This window comes from Euleptes europaea, chromosome 2 (genome assembly GCF_029931775.1).
Source record: "Euleptes europaea isolate rEulEur1 chromosome 2, rEulEur1.hap1, whole genome shotgun sequence".
Classification (NCBI taxonomy): domain Eukaryota; kingdom Metazoa; phylum Chordata; class Lepidosauria; order Squamata; family Sphaerodactylidae; genus Euleptes; species Euleptes europaea.
Window position 1 is genome coordinate 26220488 of NC_079313.1, and position 22092 is coordinate 26242579.

The 22092-nt window shown below is 48.9% G+C and overlaps 1 protein-coding gene across 1 annotated transcript; it reads right to left on the bottom strand.

Annotated features, from left to right (window-relative positions):
- Positions 1 to 1042: 1042 nt before the first annotated feature.
- On the bottom strand, positions 1043 to 21946 carry METTL13 (methyltransferase 13, eEF1A N-terminus and K55). Its single transcript, XM_056844712.1, has 8 exons — positions 21796 to 21946; positions 17974 to 18727; positions 16548 to 16747; positions 8642 to 8837; positions 7437 to 7598; positions 4494 to 4706; positions 1849 to 1980; positions 1043 to 1317 (listed from the first exon to the last, which is right to left on the bottom strand). The coding sequence occupies exons 2-8, from the start codon at positions 18635 to 18637 to the stop codon at positions 1043 to 1045; spliced, it is 1842 nt and encodes a 613-aa protein (XP_056700690.1). The 5' UTR covers positions 18638 to 18727; positions 21796 to 21946.
- Between the last annotated feature and the right edge of the window lie 146 nt (positions 21947 to 22092).

Consider the following 22092-nt stretch of genomic DNA (forward strand, 5'->3'; position numbering starts at 1 on the left):
GTAGACCACTGGTCTGACCCAGTGTACAGCAGCAGTAGAAGGTATGTTCATACCACTGATTTTGCACAATGTTTTTAAAATGCCTCAGTTAAATCGTACTGGACTGCCTTATGCTTTTTTGTGTGTGTGCATGAATGAACACAGACAACTCGCCACAAACTAAGGCACTTAACTTTGTCTTACATTCTTTTTGGCCACCTTTCAGGGATTCCTTTCCCCTCCTTGCCTACGTGTTTTTATGAGTCAGGCTTAGCTGCAGGCCTTACGCAAGAGGCAATGTGGCTGGAGACCTACTATCAGCCCAGGGGAAATTTGTGTCTGGATTGGGATGATTCAGAGCGAGGCAGAATGAAAAAGCACAGCAAGTCTGGAGCTCTCTGCTTCCTGAAGGAGCACGGACAGCAGCCCAGGAGAGCTCCAGAAAAACAAACAAACAAACCCGAGACCACACCAGAGTTTGTGGTGCATGGAAAGAAGGCAAATTCCAGCCTCCACCCCACAACCCCTTATGCATTCTTAAAAAATACTGGAGTCCTTGGATCATGGCACTTGCCAGGGCTTGCCCTACCTCACAGTCCACTTGTTTCATTACACAGCAGCAACGGTCCTCCTTCACACGTTCAATAGTCTATTAAACTTTAGCTGAAGTGACAGGTTCACACTGCATCTCCCCCACCATCCACCACAAAATGGACCAAAGAGCGTTTATTTCAAATGCAAGGGGGGAATGGTTTCTCTGTAGCTGGTACTACCTTTCTCGGTTCCCCACCAAAGAGCACACAGAGAGGCGGAGACCTGTCAGATATCCCCTGCGATCTCCAGGCAAGGGCATCGCAAGAAGCCGCTCCTGAGAAGCGCTTCATCATCTCTTTGAGTGGCAACCTCCTTCCTGTGCCGCCTCCAAGGAAGGGCTTTTCCCCATCCCTCTCATTGCAGCACAGCACAAGGACAGTGAGAGAGTACCTAGCCTCACTCCACCAAGGACTCCTGCTTCTCTCTGCAGGCCAGGTGCCGTGCAAGATGGGAGAGGCCTTTCTTTCCCTCACGCCAGCTGCACTGCCTCCAGCATGTCCGCCAGGACATAAGTGCTGTCCCAAGCGCAGCCAGGTTGCCGTAGGGCTTTCTCCAGAACCTGGGCCGACTCCAGGAGCTCCGCAGGAGGCATTTTGTGTCTGGACAGCTGCTGGCAGAAGAGGATCTCGTTTACTTCCCCCTCGATCCGCCGGGTGTAGAGCAAAGGGAACGCCTCTTTAAGGGCAGCCAAAACAGTGTCTTTGAGCTTGGCGTCTCGGCACACCAAGTTGAGAATGAAGATACCTACAGAATGCAAAAATAGGAACCTTTATTCAATTGGTAGCCAAGTCCACCCAAAAATCACCTATCCTGATCACCAGAAGTCCCTCAAAGATCACCCTCAAAAATCATCTTGCGTAAAGCTGCCCTCATAGGGTTGCCAGGTCTCCCCTGGCCACTGGCAGGGGATGGGGGGCAGATCGAGGTTGGGAAACTCATGGAGATTGGGTGTGTAGCCTAGGGAGGACAGGGACCTCAGTGTGGCACAATGCCATAGAGTCCACCCTCCAAAGCACCCATTTTATCCAGAGGAACTGATCTATGTAGTCTGGAAATGAGCTGTAATTCCAGCGGATCCCCAGGTCCCACCTGGAGGCTGGCATCCCTATGCCCTCACCTTGGTAAGCATGTTTCTACAACCATGAGGGGCTGGCAAACCATCTGCCTTTGGGGGAGCCGCTGCATACATTCCTGCAGCTGAAATCAAGCCCTCAAAAGAGAAACCTGTGCCAAGGACGGCACAGGAGTTGCAGGAGGCCAACGGCCCCTCCTCACCTTCCGTTTTCAGCAGGGCCCTCACTTCTTGCAGAAAAGGCTCCTCCACAAAGGCCGGGGGTGGGCAGCTCATTCCCAAGGCAAGGTCCTTGCTGTCTACATCAAACATGATGGCGTCGTAAGAGGATGGTGCTGGGGGAGGAGGGGGGGAGAGAAAACACAGCAACATGTTTCTGAGAGACTAACTATACAGAGTGTGGCTATACAAACGGGAGGGGCTGCAAGTGCCCTGATCCTGACCCACGATAGGACAGTGCAGTCTCATTCTGGGGCTTTCCCTACAGAGGTCAAACAATATGGCCACCTACTTTATTTCTCCTGTATTGAAAAGGGCATGGCTGGCTATTTGAAAAGAATCACCGTCCACCCAAGAGGGCTGAATCAGCCATCTATTGCTATAATCCATCATTTTGATGACCAGGGTTGACCCTAGACACTCAAGAGTAACTTACTGTGCAATCCTGAGGAGAGTTACTCCAAGTCTAAGCCAATTCATTTCAACAGGCTTGTGTGTGTGAGTTAAGTGCCGTCAAGTTGCTTCCGACTCGTGGCAACCCTATGAATCAATGTCCTATCTTTAACAGCTTTGCTCAGGTCTTCCAAATTGAGGGCTGTGGCTTCCTTTAGAGTCAATCCATCTCTTGTTGGGTCTTCCTCTTTTCCTGCTGCCTTCAACTTTTCCTAGCACGACTGCCTTTTCCAGTGACTCTTGTCTTCTCATAATGTGACCAAAGTACGATAGCCTCAGTTTAGTCATTTTAGCTTCTAGGATCAGTTCAGGCTTGATTTGATCTATAACTCACTGATTCGTTGTTGTTGTTTTTTGGCAGTCCACGGTATCCGTAACACTGTCCTCCAACACCACATTTCAAAGGAATCTACTTTCTTCCTATCAGCTTTCTTCATTGTCCAGCTTTCACACCCATAGTAATAGGGAATACGGTGGCATGAATTAACTTAATTTTGGTGGCCATTGACACATCCTTACACTTCAGAATCTTTTCTAGCTCCTTCATGGCTGCCCTCCCCAGTCTTAATCTCCTTCTGATTTCTTGGCTGCAGTCTCCCTTTTGGTTCATGATGGAGCCAAGGAACAGAAAGTCTTGAACAATTTCAATTTCCTCATTGTCAACCTTAAAGTTGAGTAACTCTCCTGTGGTCATTACTTTTGTCTTCAATGGGCTTAGACTGGAGCAACTCAGTTACTTAAGGTGTGGAATTTTCTCTGGCTGATCCCCTTTCCTCCATCCTCAGCTAGATAGATCTAGAGATGAAGGCCACTAGGAAACCCATATTTACAGAAGTGTAGCCATTCTTATTCCCTCCTTGTTAAGGGCGTTATCAGGAAGGGTTCATAAATAACTCTGGGATGTATGTAGACATCCATGGACTTTGGTGGATGGAATTCCACACTTGCCCCTTTCTGCTGCAATTCACTGAGCCCTTCCAAGTTTTGTTCCTGGGGGTCAGCAGGCCCTCAGAAACAGCATCCGGGACAAAGGGGGGGGGGTCTGCAGCCAGAGGAAGGAATCAGCTGAAATGTCAGCTCCCTTTTCTGAAGTCCTGAAGGCAGTTATTCTTGGAAACAGTGTGGTTGGATACAGGATTGTGCTAAATGATGCTGGTGTAAGGCAAAGGGTCACCCTACCAAACAGAGAAGTGTAAGGATGTGTCACTGGCAACCAAGATCAAGTTATTTCATGCAATCGTATTCCCCATTACTATGTATGGGTGTGAAAGCTGGACAATGAAGAAAGCTGATAGGAAGAAAGTAGATTCCTCTGAAATGTGGTGTTGGAGGAGAGTGTTACGGATACCATGGACTGCCAAAAAACAAATCAGTGGGTTCTAGATCAAATCAAGCCTGAACTGACCCTAGAAGCTAAAATGACTAAACTGAGGCTATCGTATTTTGGTCACTTTATGAGAAGACAAGAGTCACTGGAAAAGACAATCATGCTAGGAAAAGTTGAAGGAAGCAAGAAAAGAGGAAGACCCAACAAGAGATGGATTGATTCTATAAAGGAAGCAACGGCCCTCAATTTGCAAGACCTGAGCAGGGCTGTTAGATAGGACATTTTGGAGGATATTGATTCATATGGTTGCCATGGGTCGGAAGCAACTTGATGGCACTTAACACACACCAAACACAGTCATCTACACATTGCCAGTTTTAACAAAATCTAAGGGCATTTATTTTCATTACCAGGCAAAGGATATTATTTCCACTTTACAGCTTGATGGAAACAACAAAACTAACCCGCCCTCTAGTGGCAGGAAGTAGTCATGTAAGCTTTCTTACAGAGAAGCTTTTCTGTTGCAATTGTCCGGTCACACCGAACTCCAACCAACACCACTCGCAATGGTATGTGACAGTGTTAAGGAGGCCTAGCCCTCTTCCCTCTCACATTAAAAGCAGCAGGTTTCCACATGAGAAGGTGGAAATGCTTGCTCTTTGGGTAGAAAGAACCAACAGAACCACTGGTCACGGTTCCCCAAAGAACCCCTGGTCTTCATGGTTCCCCAAAGAACTCCTGGTCTTCACGGTTCCCCAAAGAAGCTTTTGCAACAGATAAGGGTACAAAACCACAACCCATATGCCCTCAGCCTGGCTGCATTAGAAGGGCCCACTGAGAAGTAGTTACCTTCGGCTGCTTGGCTGGAGACATAGGCTAAGCCATCTGCAATGTGAACCTTCAGCCTGTCTCCCAGAGAGAAGCCAAACCAGCGCGTGGCCACTTCCAAAATGGCTGGGTCAATCTCCACCACATCGACGGTGCACTGCAAGAAGTAGTCATGGATGAAGAGGGGCAGGCTGCCGCCGCCCAGGCCAATCACCAGCACACGGATCGGGACCTCTGCAATCAGGACACAGAGCAGTCAGGAACCAGCAGGCATAGCTAGCGCAATGCCACCACCCGTGGGGATTTGTTGTAAATGCCCTGAGGGAACCAGCTGCTGGAATGACTTCCAGAGAGCACCTGATATTGCTACTGAAAGAGAATCAAGAGAATGGAAGTTCTGTTCGCCCACTAGCCATTGCTCCATTCTGAACACAACGACACACAAAGCACCCCTTCTGAAGGAGGCAGAGCTGGCAAAGAAGGGTCCAAAGAGGTGTAGGTTGCAATCTATTACCTTACCTCTTATTCCCCAGGGCTGGCATGTATCCTCTTGTAGAACCCCAGAAAAATCCCCGAGCAGAGAAACATGCCCCAGGCCAAGGCTGCTTGCAAGCACAATATGCACTTTCTGTATCAGGCCATATTAGCAAGGTTTGAAGTCAAACCTAGGATTTTAACCCAGGCTGGCAAGGAGGCCTTAAGGGTACTTTGATCAGGTTGCCTCCTGGAAAATGCAAGTACAGATCCAATGTTTGCTTGGGCCAGAATATAAGACAACTCCTGAACTCTGAGCAGAACTCCAAAGAAAAGGTGCATATGAATCTGTCTCATACCCAATATCCTATACTGTCCAACCCGCTAGTTGAGATCTGCATCATAATGCACTGCCCCCGCCTTCGGAGGTGAGGTGGGTGGCAACTGCAGGGCTTTTTCAGTGATGGCACCTTGCTTGTGGAATGCCCTTCCCCTTGAGGCTCACCTGGTGCAGGGGTCTCAAAACTGTGGCTCCAGAGCTGCATGCGGCTCTTTGGCCCGTTGAGTGTGGCTCTCCGAACTTGGTTCAGAGCCCCTGCTCTTGCTCCCGCTCGCGCCGGAAGCCGGGCTGCGGAGCCGGTGCACCTGAGAGAGAGAGAGAGAGCGGGCACGCTTTCTTTCCCCCCCACACACCGTGGAGAATGGCCGGGTCCCCCTTTCCCTTGCCCTCAATGGTTGGGAGGCTAAAGCCTCCCCTCCCCTCTAGCCGCGCAATTGCTGGACGGGCGGCTGGGCAGTTCCTGCCCCCCCAGCCTATCAGCTGTTGGGCGGGGCAGTCTTCCTTTGGTAGACCTGGCCTCCGGCTGAGTCCCATTGGGAGGCCATGTCTACCCACTGGCTTTCTTGGCAGTAGACCTGGACTCCGAGGAGGGGAAAGTCCCCCTTCAGAGGCCAGGTCTACCAACTGGCTTCTATGGGCCTCCGGAGGCCAGGTCTACTGCCAAGAAATCCAATGGGTAGTCCTGGCCTCCCAATGGGACTCAGCCGGAGGCCAGGTCTACCAATAGGCTTTTATGGCAGTAGACCAGGCCTCCAGACGAGGACTCCGGACTGGGAGGGGGAAATGGCAGGGACTTACAATTTAATTTTTATCAATAAATAAGATCACTATTAAGTATGGTATCAAGTTTTATTCAGTGTACCTATAGTTTAATTAAGACTTAAAACTTTAATTAAAGTTTATTAAGTTAATAAACAGTGTACCTACCTATATAGTTTAAGTTTAAGAAATTTGGCTCTCAAAAGAAATCTCAGTCGTTGTACTGTTGATATTTGGCTCTTTTGACTAATGAGTTTGCCGACCCCTGACCTGGTGCCTATGTTGCTGTCTTTTAGGCACCAGGCCAAAACATTCCTGTTCACCCAGGCTTTTTTAAGATGTCTGTGGTCAGTTTTTATGATCTATGTTTTTTACGCTCAGATTTTTAAAATATCGGATTTTGACTGATATCTTTTAATGTTTTGATATTATTATTTTTGGTTTGTAAGCTGCCTCAGGCAGGTTTCTAGAGAAGCGGCATAAAAATGTTCTAAAATAAATACTGAGACAGATCCTTAGTCTCTCAGTGTCTCCTGTGACTTGCAGCAGCTGCTCCACAGTCTCCAATGGAGATCTTCTGTTTCACCTACCACCTTACCCTTTTAACAGGAGACGCCGGGGATTGAACCAGGAACCTTCTGCATGCCAAGCAGATGCTCCACTACTGAGCCACAGTTCCACCCCAAGGTGAGTGGGACCAACATCCACCTCTGAAGTACCCACTATGGTTTTTGCAAGGAAAACTCAACACACCTACTACAGCCCCTTTATGGGTCCCTTGGTCCCAGCCCTTAGAAGTCTTTAGCCATGCCCTAAGGCCAACTTGGGATAGCCCCTCCAACTGAACAAAATGTATTTCTAGCCAATGAAACTGCAGGCCAAAATGTGTTGATTTTTAATGGTGCCATAAGATTGTTTTAAGAGCCCCGTGGAGCAGAGTGGTAAGCTGCAGTGCTGCAGTCCAAACGGAAGTTGTTTTCAGGTAGCTGGCTTTAAATTGACTCAGCCTTCCATCCTTCTGAGGTCGGTAAAATGAGTACCCAGCTTGCTGGGGGTAAAGGGAAAATGACTGGGGAAGGCACTGGCAAACCACACCGCAAACAAAAGTCTGTCTAGAAAACGTCGGGATATGACATCACCCCATGGGTCAGGAATGACCTGGTTGCTTGCACAGGGGACCTTTACCTTTTCCTTTTAAGATTGTTTTAGCATGCAAATGAACCTTGAGGATGGAAAAGAAACTGGCAGAATTACTAGCGATTTGCAAAACACCTTGCTGGACAGCAGCATCAGGACAGTCTCTGCTTCTTTGAACAAGCCCTAGGTTTGAATTTGGAACAAGGCCAAGCAAACATAGCCCTACAGATGCACCAGGGTGAAACAGAGCTTACCTGGGAGGCATTCAGGATTCTTCAGCAGGCACAGGCCTGCAACCATGGCTCGGTGGTGAGCGCAACACAGGTAGCTCTTGTCAATGGGCAGACTGGTGAGCACCACAGCAGGCTTCACGGGATCACTGGAAGCTTTCTTCTTCTTTCTGGGCTTCTTATTTCCTGACCAATGCAAGGTTTAAAAAAGTGAAGAGGGGAAAAACTGAGAGGGAAAAACAGATCACTAAGGTAGAAGGGGTGGGGCAGGAGTGCACACGTGGATGTTGCGCGCAGCATGAGGCATCTGTTTCCAGTGGCCAGTCTCCCCCCAATTGGGGGTCAGGCTTAACACCAAGGCAGCATCAATGCTCTGCTGCCCCACCAAAGCTTCTCAGTAAACTCTTGCCCTCAAAAGAGCCAGCCTGTATGCCCGCTCCAAAACTGAGCAAGTTATTTCTGTATATTGTACCAGCAAACACCAAGCCAGCCGAAGAGCCCCGGCGGGGTCTAAGTTTATAGGGGGTCTTTTAGAGCTGAGCGACTCGGACTGCAAAAGCAGGCAGCAGCCTTTCAGGCAAGTCAACCCTGCAGTCTGGCTCCTGTTTCGTAAGCCAGAACAGTTCCTGCTCTGGACCACCAGACCAGACGTGCACTGAGACGACTCATATTTTAGTTCTCTCCAAAGCCATCTAGACTAGTAGTTACCTTAGTTAAAGCCAAGATTTCTGGTTTCTGCTAAGACCACCTTATTCTGGGCTTTTGAAGAAGAGTTGGTTTTTATATGCCGACTTTCTCTACCACTTAAGGAAGAACCAAACCAGCTTACTGTCACCTTCCCTTCCCCTCCCCACAACAGACAACCTGTGAGGTAGGTGGGGCTGAGAGAGTGTGACTAGCCCAAGGTAACCCAGCTGGCTTTGTGTGTAGGAGTGGGGAAACAAATCTAGTTCACCAGATTAGCCCCCGCCGCTCATGTGGAGGAGTGGGGAATCAAACCCGGTTCTCCAGGTTAGAGTTCACCGCTCCAAACCACCGCTCTTAACCACTACACCACGCTGGCTCAAGCTGGCCACAACTTCAACCCCTAACGGTTTCTCTATGCACCCAGTCCGTGTCGTTCAGCCCTGCCCACAAATCCTCATACTATAGAACAGAAGCCTGCGCTTGTTTTGGGAAGGCAGTCTCTCTCACTGAGAGGCTGTCCAGACTCATGCCCCGCTTCTCACCTTTGCAAGGTGCTCTGGATGAGAGTCGGGCCTCTGACTGCACCACATTCCTGTTGCTGAGGAAGACGAGGCGGCGGAAGTAGCGGGAGTCGTCACCTTTCACATCCTCAATGACGTACTCTCCACTGAGGGAGCTCGTACCACGATGCTGAACAGTGCGGATCCCAATGTCTCCTCCCACTGACAGAAATGGAACCTGGAAGCGGAGAAAAGGACAGGAAATTGCCTCAGGCAATTTATTTAGAAAATACCTTGTCAGAAATGCTCAACTGTGTCAGGCTGCTATCTCGGTTTCGTTATTGCCTCTGTCTCTGTACTGTATTGTCTGCTCCCCAAGGTCGCATGCCTGAGCCTGAGAACTCAGCTCCTGGGAAACTGTATTCCTGCGTGTAATCTCCCGCCTTTCCTGCCTTATAATATCTCCCAGCTAGTGAGCCTTTCATAGCTGTCATTTTATTCGTTTGCACTGTATGCCTATTTGATCAGTAAAAGCCATCTGTTTGGACTCTATATGACTTTGTGGTGATTTCTGGTTCTGTGGGCCAAGGGCTGACATTATGACAGCTATCTCTCATCTTCACCGTTCTCCTAGCCAGGCTGGAGCCCAAGGGGGTTCGCCTGCCACTTGGATGGGAGCTGTGCAGCTCTCCAGGTGATCTACTACCCTGGAGCCCTTCTCAGAGGACCCTACTCTGTTACAGGACTTAATCGCTGAACTTTTCCGGACGAATAGAGAGGTTTGCCGCTTGAGGGGACTGGTACACGCGCAGTGGCAATCTCTTACAGGACGTCTCTGGATGTTAACATCGGAGGATACTGATGCTCGTTTAGATCTTCAGGACTTGGATCAATTACTGGACGATGCCCGATTGGCGACTGAGGATTTACAAATATTAACTGGACTTTTGGACAATCTTATTTCTCGACAAACTCTTTCTACCATGGCGGGAGCCCCGCCGGAGGGTTTTTCCCTGATTCCGGATGCGGCCAGCTGTCAGGCTGAGGCCAAGCGAGTCGCTATTAGCACCGCTCTTCTCCTTGTGGAATGTACAAAGGACACCCCGGTAGCCACCTTGGCTCAAGTTTTGACCCCGACGTTTGGAGCCGAGGCATCCGCACTGGCGGTTCGAGTACAACCTCTGCTGGGCGGGGAACCTGACCCCATACTCTTACTCCTCGAGACAGAACTTTTGCCGCGCATTACGGCAGAGGCTGCCCTAAGACTTGAGAACGCCAAAGTTCTTGCGGATCAGCAAGCTGCCGAAGCGGCTAGGGTCGCAAGAGAGAGAGAGGCGGCGGAAGCAGCCAGGGCGGCTGCAGCAAGGAATCAGGCGAACGTGGACACGCGCCCCAAGGACTATGTACTGGGACTATCAGGTCTAACTTTTTCCCCGGCGTTTGTCCCGTCGCGTGCGACCCAACGCGCACGCCGTTTGGCAGACCGACGTCGAGACTCAGATGAGTCTGAAGACGAGGATTTATATGGGGATAGCTCTCAATGGGCCACGAGCTTCCGAACCAGTAAGCCTCATCTTACTGGTGGCCCAAGTGAGGAGGTTCATCTTTTACGAGCCCAGAATCGGGAGCTCTCCGACCGTGTTGATCAACTCCAAGAAGTAATGGAACTTATGCTTCACGAGAACAGGCAATTACAACAAACCCTGATAGCTCAGAGACAGCCCGTTCCGATACCGGGTCAGGGGGTACCCGTACAACCACCCGCTAATGTGCCTGCTCCACCCTTACCTCCTGGAGCTCCTGTTGCTCCTCCGCCCGGACCACCCGTGCAACCACCTGCTAATGTGCCTGCTCCACCCTGGCCTCCTGGAGCTCCTGTTGCTCCTCCGCCCGGACCACCCGTGCAACCGGGTCAGCCCGCGCCCGGCCCTTGGAAGCAACTCAAATTGAGGACTATGTATGACGGATCTCTTGAGACTTTGCCTTGTTTCTTGCATCAAGTGGACAGTTATATGCGAGAACAAGGTCAACTTTTCCCCACGGAAGATAGCCGGGTGCGGTACGTAGCTTCCCTCCTGACAGGCAAAGCGGCTGACTGGATGGTCCTCCAGTTTGACACCCGCTCTCGTGCGATTCGTTCCCTCAACAACTTCATGACTGCCCTGAGAAGGAGGTTTGAGGACCCCTTCCTGGGAGAAAGAGCCAAAACGGAACTCTTACAATTAAAACAAGGCTCTGCTACTGTTCGGGAATTTGCCGATGAATTTCAGCGACTGGCAAGTAAAATTGTAGGTTGGCCCGAGACCACCCTAATCCATCACTTCAGGGAAGCCTTGCATCCTGACATTCTGAACTGGTCTTACATGCGGGGCGATCCCGATACCCTCGAAGGCTGGATCCTATTAGCCGAGGAAGTGGAAAGCCGCCGCCGCTTTATTTCTCTCGTCCGTCAAAAGCACAAGGAGAAAGGCACCCAAAAGCCTCAACCCAAGGCACCACTACTCGTCCCACGAAATCCCCCACGTCCGCTCCAGGAACGTGAAGCCCGATTTCAGAGGGGTGCCTGTCTTACATGCGGAGAAATGGGCCACTTTGCAGCCGTTTGCCCACGCCGCCAGGAATTATTTCGTCCCAGCACGACAACCCGCGCCCGAGGTCGTCCACCACGCAGAGGCACCGCGGCCACCCGCAGCGCAGCTCCGGGAAGGCCCACACCCTCTGCACTCCATGCCGGGGACCCAGCCTCCCTGCCTGCTTCCAACGACCCCGCCGGGTCTCGGATTACAAGTGCCCCATTGGGGGACAGCTTTCCCTCTTCGGATGAGGAAAACCCTTGGATTTCTCCAGCCTTAAACCTGGAATCTCCCCTCGACTTGTCAAAAAACGGCTCCGGTCTGTGGTGAATGGAGCATCTCCACAGACCTCTCAGGATCTTCCTATCAAACCGAATGCTCCTACCAAAATCAAAGAAGTGGACTCCACCGTTTACGTAGATGCAGTTTTACAACAACTTAACGGAGGTCCACAAATCCCCGTCAAAGCACTAATTGACTCCGGTTGCTGTCGCACTCTCATAAGCGAAGCCACGTTTGCTGCACTCAGAGCCGACTCAGAGGCTTTACCCGTCCCCGTCCAATTTGCTCAAATGGACGGGAGCCAATTCCAGGGGGGTCCAGTTGATCATCGCACCATAGGGGTGGCAATGGGAATTGGTTCCCACTGGGAACAAATAGACTTCACTATAGCCCCTATCCGATTTGAAGTGGTCTTGGGAATTAACTGGATTAAAGGACATAGTCCCAGTATTGATTGGGAAACAAACACTATCTCTTTCGCTAGTCCCACCTGCGACCAACATCGGCAAAACTTCGCTCTGCCATTTCCGCCCGTTCCAGCGTTAACCTCTACTGCCCCAGTACCACCGGCTCTACCCGCTGTATACCGGGACTTTGAAGATGTCTTCGACCTTAGGGAATGTGATGCCTTACCCCCCCACCGGGCCTCAGACTGTGCGATTGAAGTAGTAAAGGACTGCACATTAACCAAAAGTAAGATTTACCCTATGAGAGCTTCCGAGCGCACTGTCCTCCGGGACTTTTTGGACAAAAACCTCGCCAGAGGGTTCATTCGCCCTTCGAATGCCCCAAACTCGGCCCCCGCGTTTTTCGTCCGGAAAAAAGAAGGCGACCTTCGCCTGTGCATTGACTTCAGAAAGCTCAATGCGGTTACCCAGACCAACGCCTATCCTATCCCATTAATATCGGATATTTTGGGACAATTACAGGAAGGCCGTGTGTTCTCTAAATTAGACTTGGTGGAAGCCTACTACCGAGTCCGTATCCGCGAAGGAGATGAACACCTCACTGCCTTCTCTAGCTGTTTCGGAATGTATGAATTCCTTGTAATGCCGTTCGGATTAAAAGGGGCCCCGGGGGTCTTCATGCAACTCATCAATGAAATCCTACATGACCTTCTATATCGTGGGGTGGTGGTCTACTTAGATGACATTCTCATTTATTCGAAAACTATGGACGAGCATGTGACTCTGGTCAGGGAAGTTCTACAACGCCTGCGTAACCATCAACTCTTCGCTAAACTAGCTAAGTGTGAATTTCACCAAAGCAAACTCACGTTTTTGGGATACATCATCTCCCACCAAGGTCTTCGCATGGACCCCGCCAAAGTCCAAGCCGTCCTCGATTGGACTCCCCCCACCAACCGTAAGCAAGTACAGCAATTTCTGGGATTTGCAAACTTCTATCGGGGATTCATCCCTAACTTCGCCCAAGTGGCTCTACCCATTACGGACCTGCTGAAAACTAAGGGAAAAGTAAGCTCGGCTGCCTTGCCCTCCGCAAAAATCCTTTGGACTGAGCAATGCCAAGCCGCCTTTCTGGCCCTCAAACGCCTCTTCACTTCGGAGCCGGTGCTACGGCACCCAGACCCAAATCAAATGTTCATTGTGCAAGTCGATGCTTCCGATGTAGCCATGGGAGGGGCTCTCCTCCAGCAAGGACCGGACGGTCTTCTTCACCCTTGCGCTTACTTTTCAAAAAAATTTGCGCACGCTCAATTAAACTGGCCCATCTGGGAGAAAGAGGCCTCTGCAGTTCATCATGCACTGACTTTATGGCGGCAATTCTTGGAAGGGTCTAAAGTACCCTTTGAAGTTTGGACCGATCACAAAAATCTAGCTGCCCTCACAGGGTCCCATAAGCTATCGGCGAAACAACAACGGTGGGCGGAGTTCTTTGCTCAGTTCCGTTTCACCCTGAAGCACGTCCCTGGGAAGCAGAACGTTCTCGCGGATGCCCTCTCCCGTTTACCACAATATCCGGTAAAACTCGAAAGACCCACCAACTCTCTGTTCACCCCTATGCAACGTGGGGCCCTACCTATGCTGGCTGTGCAAACCCGATCCCAGCATCAACACACCTTCCCTAACTCGCAAGCTCCGCCAGCCCAACCGGCTGCCCAGCCGCCACCGCAACAGACCGGAGTTCCCGCCCCTCCTACCCCTCCGACCGCTCAGCCGCCTGCAGTCTGCGCGCCGCCGCACGTAAGCACTAGCCCTATAACTATTTCTCAGATCTCCAGGGCCGACGGGGGGGCTCCCTCCAAAATCCCCATCTCCGAATCCTTTTTAACTGTCCTTCGGGACCAGTGCCTTTTAGAACGTTCCGCTCATACCCTACCTCCTGGTGTTTTGGAACAAGGGGGGTCCTGGTACAAAGACTCAAAATTGTATGTACCCAAAGCTCTCCGGAAGGACGTTTTACATTTAGCTCATGGAGCCAAAACAGCTGGGCACTTTGGGTTTCTGAAGACCCTTCACTTATTGCGCAGACAGTTCTGGTGGGGGGGAATGCGTTCCGACATTGACTCCTTCATCCGCAGCTGTCCCGTTTGTGCCGCTGCGAAACGATCGCAGGGCAAACCCCCGGGATTGCTACAACCTCTTGAAACGCCCAGCAAACCTTGGGAAGTGATTGCTATGGACTTCATGACTGATCTCCCTCTCAGTGGGGGTAAAACTGTGTTGTGGGTTGTTACTGATTTGTTTTCTAAGCAAATACATTTAATTCCATGTGCAGGGATCCCCTCTGCTCAGAAACTGGCCCGCCTCTTCGTGACGCATATATTTCGTTTACATTCGTTTCCACGTAAAATAATTTGTGACCGCGGAAGTGGTTTCGTTTCTAAGTTTTGGAAAGCTTTTCTCAAGTTGGTGGGGGTGGAACAGGGATTGTCTAGTGCATACCATCCTCAAACTGATGGTCAAACTGAACGTGTCAATGCTGTACTTGAATGTTATTTGCGTTGTTATGTTAACTACCACCAGGATAACTGGGTGGAACTGTTACCTTTAGCAGAATATGCCTACAATAATGCCATGCATCAATCCACAGGTTTTAGCCCGTTTTTTGCTGTGTATGGACAAGATTTCAGTCCCATCGTTCCTACAGATGATGTAGAGGGGGAGGGGAACCCCGACATTGCCTCCTGGGCACACGCCCTCCGTACCACTTGGCCCTGGCTCGTTAGCAACCTTGACCGGGCCAAACGTAAATACAAAGCGCAAGCTGACAAACATCGCTCCCCCGGGGGTGATCTGCAAGTGGGTGCTTTGGTTTACCTTTCCACCAAAAACCTCCGTTCCACCCAACCGTGCCATAAACTCAGCGCCAAATTCATTGGCCCTTTCCCCATTACTCGGGTCATAAACCCTGTCACAGTGGAACTGGCTCTCCCCAAATCCTTGAGGCGTGTGCATCCTGTTTTCCACATAAGCCTCCTCAAACCCCATGTTGCTTCTCCACGGTGGCATCCGGACCCACCGCCTGCGCAACCCGTCATGGTGGGGGGGGAAGAACACTTCGAAGTCTCCAAGATCCTTGACTCCCGTATTCACCATGGCACTCTCCAATATCTAGTTCGTTGGAAACATTTCCCCCCTGCCTATGACGAATGGGTGCGCGCACGGGATGTCTCCGCCCCCGACCTCGTCGACGCCTTTCACGTTGCTTACCCGGACAGGCCAGCCCCCTTGCGAACTGGGAGGGGGCCTTGAGGGGAGCAGAATGTCAGGCTGCTATCTCGGTTTCGTTATTGCCTCTGTCTCTGTACTGTATTGTCTGCTCCCCAAGGTCGCATGCCTGAGCCTGAGAACTCAGCTCCTGGGAAACTGTATTCCTGCGTGTAATCTCCCGCCTTTCCTGCCTTATAATATCTCCCAGCTAGTGAGCCTTTCATAGCTGTCATTTTATTCGTTTGCACTGTATGCCTATTTGATCAGTAAAAGCCATCTGTTTGGACTCTATATGACTTTGTGGTGATTTCTGGTTCTGTGGGCCAAGGGCTGACAAACTGCAACAATTCTATGTTACTGTGTAGACACCCCATGTTTCGATTTTATGCCAATAAAGGAGGTTGTATTGTTATAGAAAATATCTTTGCCACCTCTCCAGAGACCTGCCGGGGGGGGGGGGGGAGGTTATGGTAAACCAATAAAACAAACATTAAGCCAGGGCACAAAAACTGAACAGCCTAAAAGGACATTTATAAAACAGTTCCCAGCCTAGAAACAGACCATAAAACAGCTAAAAACGATGGAACCCCTCAGTTAAAAGCCTGGGTAAGAAGACAATTTCTTTTAGGTGTTAGGCCAAAACCTAAGGCAGGCCCTTCCAAAGATGAATCCCCACCACTGAAAAAGCTCAACTTCTGGTTTAGCAAAACACATTGAAACAGCAAGGTTAAACGCAGGGACCTATGAAGCTCTATTTCTGTCACAGACCACCAAGCGTGTTCCAAAGCTGTTCTCCGGGGTCTCAAGAATTTATAACGCCTGCTAGCTGGGATCCTTGGAGATGGGAATTGAACAGGGGACCTCATGTGTGCCAAAACCTCTCTCTGAGCAATACGGCGGTTCTACAAACAGAAGGCAATAGAAATTTTAATCCATCTGATCTTCCAAAAGCACATGTAGTGCCTCCTTCACGAGCAAGCCCCAGTCACAAGGTGAAAACTCATTCCTTGTGGTAGAAGGCTGACATGTTAGCTTGCGCTACAGACCAAGGGGCTGAATGCAAAAACAATGCCAGATTCCAGATCCAGGAGAGGGGGGGGGATGTCTGAAATCATCTATTAGTATTTTTCAAGCAGCTCATCTTATTCCAAAAACGACTTGGCGGCAAAGAGGTCAAAATCTGCCTGCAAGTCAAACAAATCTTAAGACAGTTTATTTATTTTTTTATTTATTTGGTTTATAGCCCACCCTCCCCGGCCAAAGCCAGCCTCAGACAGTTGCCTGTCTTGAAAAGCACATAAAGGCTTGGGACTGAAGCAGCGGGTCATGAAAGAACCTTTTCTCTGCAAGGCAGAGAGCAATCGATTTCACTTGCGTTTCATATACGGATTTTTCAACGGCCGCTCACAAGCAGCTTACCTTCTGCTGGGCTTGGAGTCCCGGCGGGGCCAGCTCCATCACCTTTCCCGACAGCTCTGCCTGGATGGCTTCCATGTCTTCATAGTGCTGGTCCCGGTGCAAGGCTACAGTGATCAGGCGTCGGAACCCGGCGCTGGCAGCCAATTGCTTCCGTCCTTCCTCAGTCCCAAAAAGCCACTCGGTTTCTCTGCCCTGTGGAACTGGGCGGAAGGGAGAGACGAGACAGCCGGTCACAGACTGAAGGAACCCTCCGCCCCTGTACCTCAGCAAGGCAACCCTTTGCTGGCTTTGAAGGAACGAGCCACTGTCACTTCTCAGCAGCAGATCTCAGTCCAGCAAGTTTAGCACGTGGATGGCATCTTGAATCATTTGTAACAGCAAATCACAACTTGGACAGCACCGCTCCACACAGCAATTCCGAGGACAGGAAACAGGTAAAATTGAAGCTTGGAAACAAAGTCACAGCTCAAAGTTCTCATTCGGGGAGGGCCTCTGGCTCAGCGATAGAGCATCTGTTCTGCATGCAGAAAGACCCAGGATCAATCCCCAGCACCTCCAAGTAGAAGTATAGTTTCTTTATTATTTACTTCACTTATAATCCTCTCTTTTCTCCCGTGGGCACCCAAATGGCTTACACCATTCTCCTCTGTTTTATCCTTGCACAGGGTGATTTGATTTAAATCACTATTCTGTATATTTGTGGTTTTCTACATAATCATGGTTTTCTACATAAACAGCACTTCTCATGATGTTGTTTCATTCGGGCCACTAGGCTTCACATTTTCACACGCTTGTCTTACCCATAGGGAGGGGCAAGAAGTAAAAATGATGGGGAAACCTTTTGAGCAGAATTCTCCGCAAGTCTTGGGATCTTTGTGTGTATAGCCTGAGGTTTATCATATTATTCTCTCCCTCGAGGAGAAAACCTTTAATAGCAGCAGGCTGTAAAAGAGACCCAGTTTGGGAATATTTTAATTAAGTTCCTCTACCTATGGGTAAGGCAGAGTCAGTGTAGACAACTGCAAACTTGGTAAAGCAAGAGTCTGACTCTATATAAGGCAGCTTCATGCGCATGCATTCACTCATTGTCAAAACCCTTCCCTCTTTTCAGCATGGTAAAAGGAACTACTCCAGGTTCGCTGCTCTTTTCTGGAAGAAAGAAGTTGAAGTTTTGGAACAAACAAACAAACAAACTTGCAAGTAGTACCTGTGCATTTTCCAGAACCCTTAAGAAAAAATAATGGTTTGAAGGTAAGCTCTGACCGTTCCTATCATTTGCTATTGCTGCTTTACATGGTACTCTGTTTCCATATACTCAATACTGCAGTAAACCAGGAAAAGGCAAACATCCCCCCTGCTGAGAAATTACTGGCCGAGCTCCCCAACCTGGACTGCCAAGCAGCCAACAAGGAGGAAATAAACTCACTGATGAAGATAGCAAAGCGATTGTCCCGAGACACTTTCACAGTCGGGCAGTGCACCACGTGCAAGGTGTAGCGGGCTTGGCCACTGTTCTTGCTGCAAAGATCCAGAGAGACATTCCCCATGCCAGGGCTCTTACTGAGCTGGCTGCGTAGCAGGGCGTACTGCTGCCTCTCTTTCACCGCCTCAATCAGAGGCTCCAAAGCTGAAAACCGGATGGGCTTGTCGTGTTTTTCCACACACAGTTCCAGGATGGGGAAAGTTGAGCCTGGCACTTGCTTCATCTTCGTCATAACGTAGACAAACACAGGCAGGGCAAATTCGCCCTCAGAAGCAGCAGCTTCCTTCCCGGAGGCTTGGTGTATTCGAATCATCCATCCTTCCTTGGAGAAATATTTCACAGCTGTCTTCAAGACGTGCGCTTGGGCTAAGGAAACACACAGGTAACGCCCTCCAAACTGGAGGACACGGCCAATTTCGGCAAACATTCTCTCTGCCCTGGCCACTGTGGCCCCTTCTCCATCAGTCAGGAGGGCATCCAGAGTGCCTTTGTCTAGCACCACCTGGAAGCGCCCATCAGGGAAATCCATCTGCAGCACATCCATGACCAGGTAGCTCATCTTGGGCCGTAGGTGAGCACTGCGCTCCCCCATCTGCTTGATGACCATTTCGCTAATGTCCACGTTGACGATACTCTGGTACCCCTCATCATAGAGTTGCTCACTCAGTTCTGAGTTGCCACACCCAACAACAAGGATCTAGCGGGGGGGAAAGTAAGGACAGTGAGCCAGAAAATAATGTTTTAACATTAACAATGCAAGGACAATGTTCCAGCACCTGATCAAAGAAAGAATGGAGTATGAGAAAGGGTATCAAAGAAAACTCACACTGCTGTGTTAAAACAGGTGTTGATGTTAAGTAGATCAGCAAGAACGTGCACTCAGATCTTTCACACAAAGCCCATCGACATGAACATGAGCTGTGCACACATACAACATCTCATTTCAAAAGGTTTGTGAAAGAAGATGCTAACTGATAACAATGCATATGAGGGTTACAGCACTTTGTACTCCCAGCGATGTATTAAGAGTTTGAAAATGTTGTAAAAAACATTGCTTTAAAAGGGTTTTTGGATGCCACAGCTTATAAATGGTTGGAAGACGTCTTCACAGCTAAAGGGGCCAAACAAAGTGCGAACAGTATTTTTTATAACGTTTTCAAACTCTTAATACATCGGTGGGAATACAAGTGCGGTAACCCCCTATATTTGGAGGAGGGGATTTGGATTTTCCACCTAATCGGTCCAAATTTAAGCCCTTCACCTGGTCCATGCCAAAGTCACACAACCAGCTACATGTACAGGTGGGGGAATACTAAATATACAGGCCATGGGGGGGCAGGGAGGAGACTTTTACCTACAGCATTTTTACAACACACAGTCCTCCAAGGAGTTTAGGAAGGCACTCCCTTTCCTCACAACTCTATAGGTAAGTGAGACTGAGAGACCAAACTGGTGTAAGAACTGGAAACATGAAGAAGTCTTTAACAAACATTAACTGGTCTTTAAAAAACAGGACTACAGGGCTTTTGTGGCTACTTGACTAACAAATTGTCACCCAACAGCCTTCCTGGTGGAATGGGGATTTGAATCTAGAGTCCCAAACACTAGCCCAGCACTCTAACCATCATACTGGAGCGGCTTTCATACTCTCGCTTTTGCTTCTCAAGCCTTTGCAGCAAATCCTCACTCTGCCATAGAAGCTCTATGGGTGGGGTTGTCAGGTCCCCCCTGGCCACCGGTGGAGGATGAGGAGTAGGATTGCCAGAGCCAGACTGGGAAACTCTTGGAGATTTGGGGATGGAGCTTAGGGAGGACAGGGACCTCAGAGGGGTACAATGCCATACAGTCCACCCACCCAAGCATGCATTTCTCTAGGGGGAATGGATCTCTGTAGTCTGGAGATGAGCTGTAATTCCAGGAAATCCCCAGGTCCCACCTGGAGGCCAACCAGCATCCCTATCTCTGGGTGGCCCTGGACCAGTCACACACTTTCTCACTCAACCTAACCTGTATCTCACAGGATTGCTGTTGTGAGACTAAAAAGGAGGGGAGAACGATGCTGTGCTTTGGGTGAACATTGGGGAGAAAAGTAGATAATGAATGAATGAATGAATGAATGAATGGGGGAACTTCACCCTGTAGTCAGAAGTGGTACAGTCCTCTCCACCACAGTAGTGCAAGAAATGCGGAAAGGAAGTCACAAAACCTTGATAGAGACAAACAGAGGTCTTGCGGTAACTTAAAAGTCTAAAGTTTTTATTCTAGCATCAGCCTTCACAGGTTCTACTAGGCTCCTGATTATTTTTACCCTTGGAACCAGAAGACTTGTGGGCGAAAACGCATAGAAGGTTTCACCGCTCTCGAAATGCACATTTCCCCCAGCCAAATTCTCAAAAATAAGCCCCCATGCAGAGTTTTGAGAATTTGGATGGGGAAAATGTGCATCTAGAGAATGGCAAATCCAAGGCAGAACCTCCCCATGCATAAGCGGCCATAAACAAAGCCAGGTTGCCAATAGGCCTGAAGGGAAAAAAATGCCCCATTCCATAGAGTTTAAAAATGTGGAAGTGGGCAGTTAAAGCTTTTTATGGCATAGAGCTAGATGACATCCCCTGGTAAACAACACCCCATGAATTAAAGCTAAAAAAATTTGGGAGATGATATATAATGAAATAAGGTTGATCCTACAACAAAATATTCCTAAAACACCTGAAATGATGCTATTGAGTATGATACCGGACACTATTTTTACTCATAGAACTTTCTTGATTTATGCCACCATGGCTGCTCGATTGATATATGTAGCTAAATGGAAGACAGTTGAGATACCAGATAAAAAAGACTGGATAAAAAAGATGCTGGACTTGACTGAGATGGCGACACTTACAGCTTTGATAAACCAGAATGATAATGAACAATTTTGGGGGGAATGGGAGGCTTGGAGAATGTGTTGTGAAAATTACTTTTTAATGGGACTATTTAAAGGATACTCATTGATCCAATCCCTTATTCATATTTTGCGTTAACTTTTATATTAGGTATTGATTTCATAACGTTGGATATGAAAAGAAATAGATAAATTAAAATAATATTGGGGTTAGTCCTGTTAGCAAAAGATTACATTAGGTATTGATTTCATAATGTTGGATATGATAAGAATAGATAAATTAAAATAATATTGGGATTAGTCCTGTTCGCAAAAGATTACATTAGGTATTGATTTCATAATGTTGGATATGACAAGAATAGATAAATTAAAATAATACTGGGATTAGTCCTGTTAGCAAAAGATTACATTAGGTATTGATTTCATAATGTTGGATATGATAAGAATAGATAAATTAAAATAATATTGGGATTAGTCCTGTTAGCAAAAGATTATATTAGGTATTGATTTCATAATGTTGGATATGATAAGAATAGACAAATTAAAATAATATTGGGATTAGTCCTGTTAGCAAAGGATTATACAATTTATTTTAGACGGGAGAGGGGGAAGTCATTTGATTGTTAAATTAGAATAATATTAGGGTTTTTTTCCTTTATTATCATTACTATATTGTTTTTTATGGATATATTAAATGAAGAAAAATAAAAAAATTATTATTATTAAAAAAAACACCCCATGAATTGCTTTTGAAGTGGGGCGTTTTTCTTTGGCGCTTGTGTTTCTGTTTTAAATTGTAAATCCTGCGCCACTTCGAGAACAACCCCGTTGCACGTGAGGAGGTTCGCCTCGCCTCACCGCCTCGCCTCACGCCTCACCGGGTCCCGCGGCCGCAGGTACCGCCCCAACGGCTCGCGAAGCTCCTCCCACTCGCCGTACCACTCGAAAGCGCGCTCGCCCCGCTCGCGGAAGAAGCGCTCCCAGTAGCCGGCCGAGCCAAAGTCCGGCGCGCGCCTCGGCAGCAGCCGCAACCCCTCCATCGCGATTGGCGCCAGGCGCGCGGCTTCCGCCAGAGAGGAATATGCCGGGACTGCTCTCTTCCTCCCCCGCCTTCCCCGCCGCGCTATTGGCCACTCGCCTCCTATCCTCGAAGGTCGTTGGCTCACTTTACGTCC

What these genes read in the sequence shown, in the direction of transcription:
- METTL13 (XM_056844712.1), bottom strand. Translation starts at nt 18,637, where the DNA reads ATGGTCATCAAGCAGATGGGGGAGCGCAGTGCTCACCTACGGCCCAAG. An exon ending in GACTCCAAGCCCAGCAGAAG is followed by an intron (nt 8,838 to 16,547) that starts GTAAGCTGCTTG and finishes CTCCGCTTCCAG; the next exon opens with GTTCCATTTCTGTCAGTGGG. An exon ending in GAATCCTGAATGCCTCCCAG is followed by an intron (nt 4,707 to 7,436) that starts GTAAGCTCTGTT and finishes TCCTGATTGCAG; the next exon opens with AGGTCCCGATCCGTGTGCTG.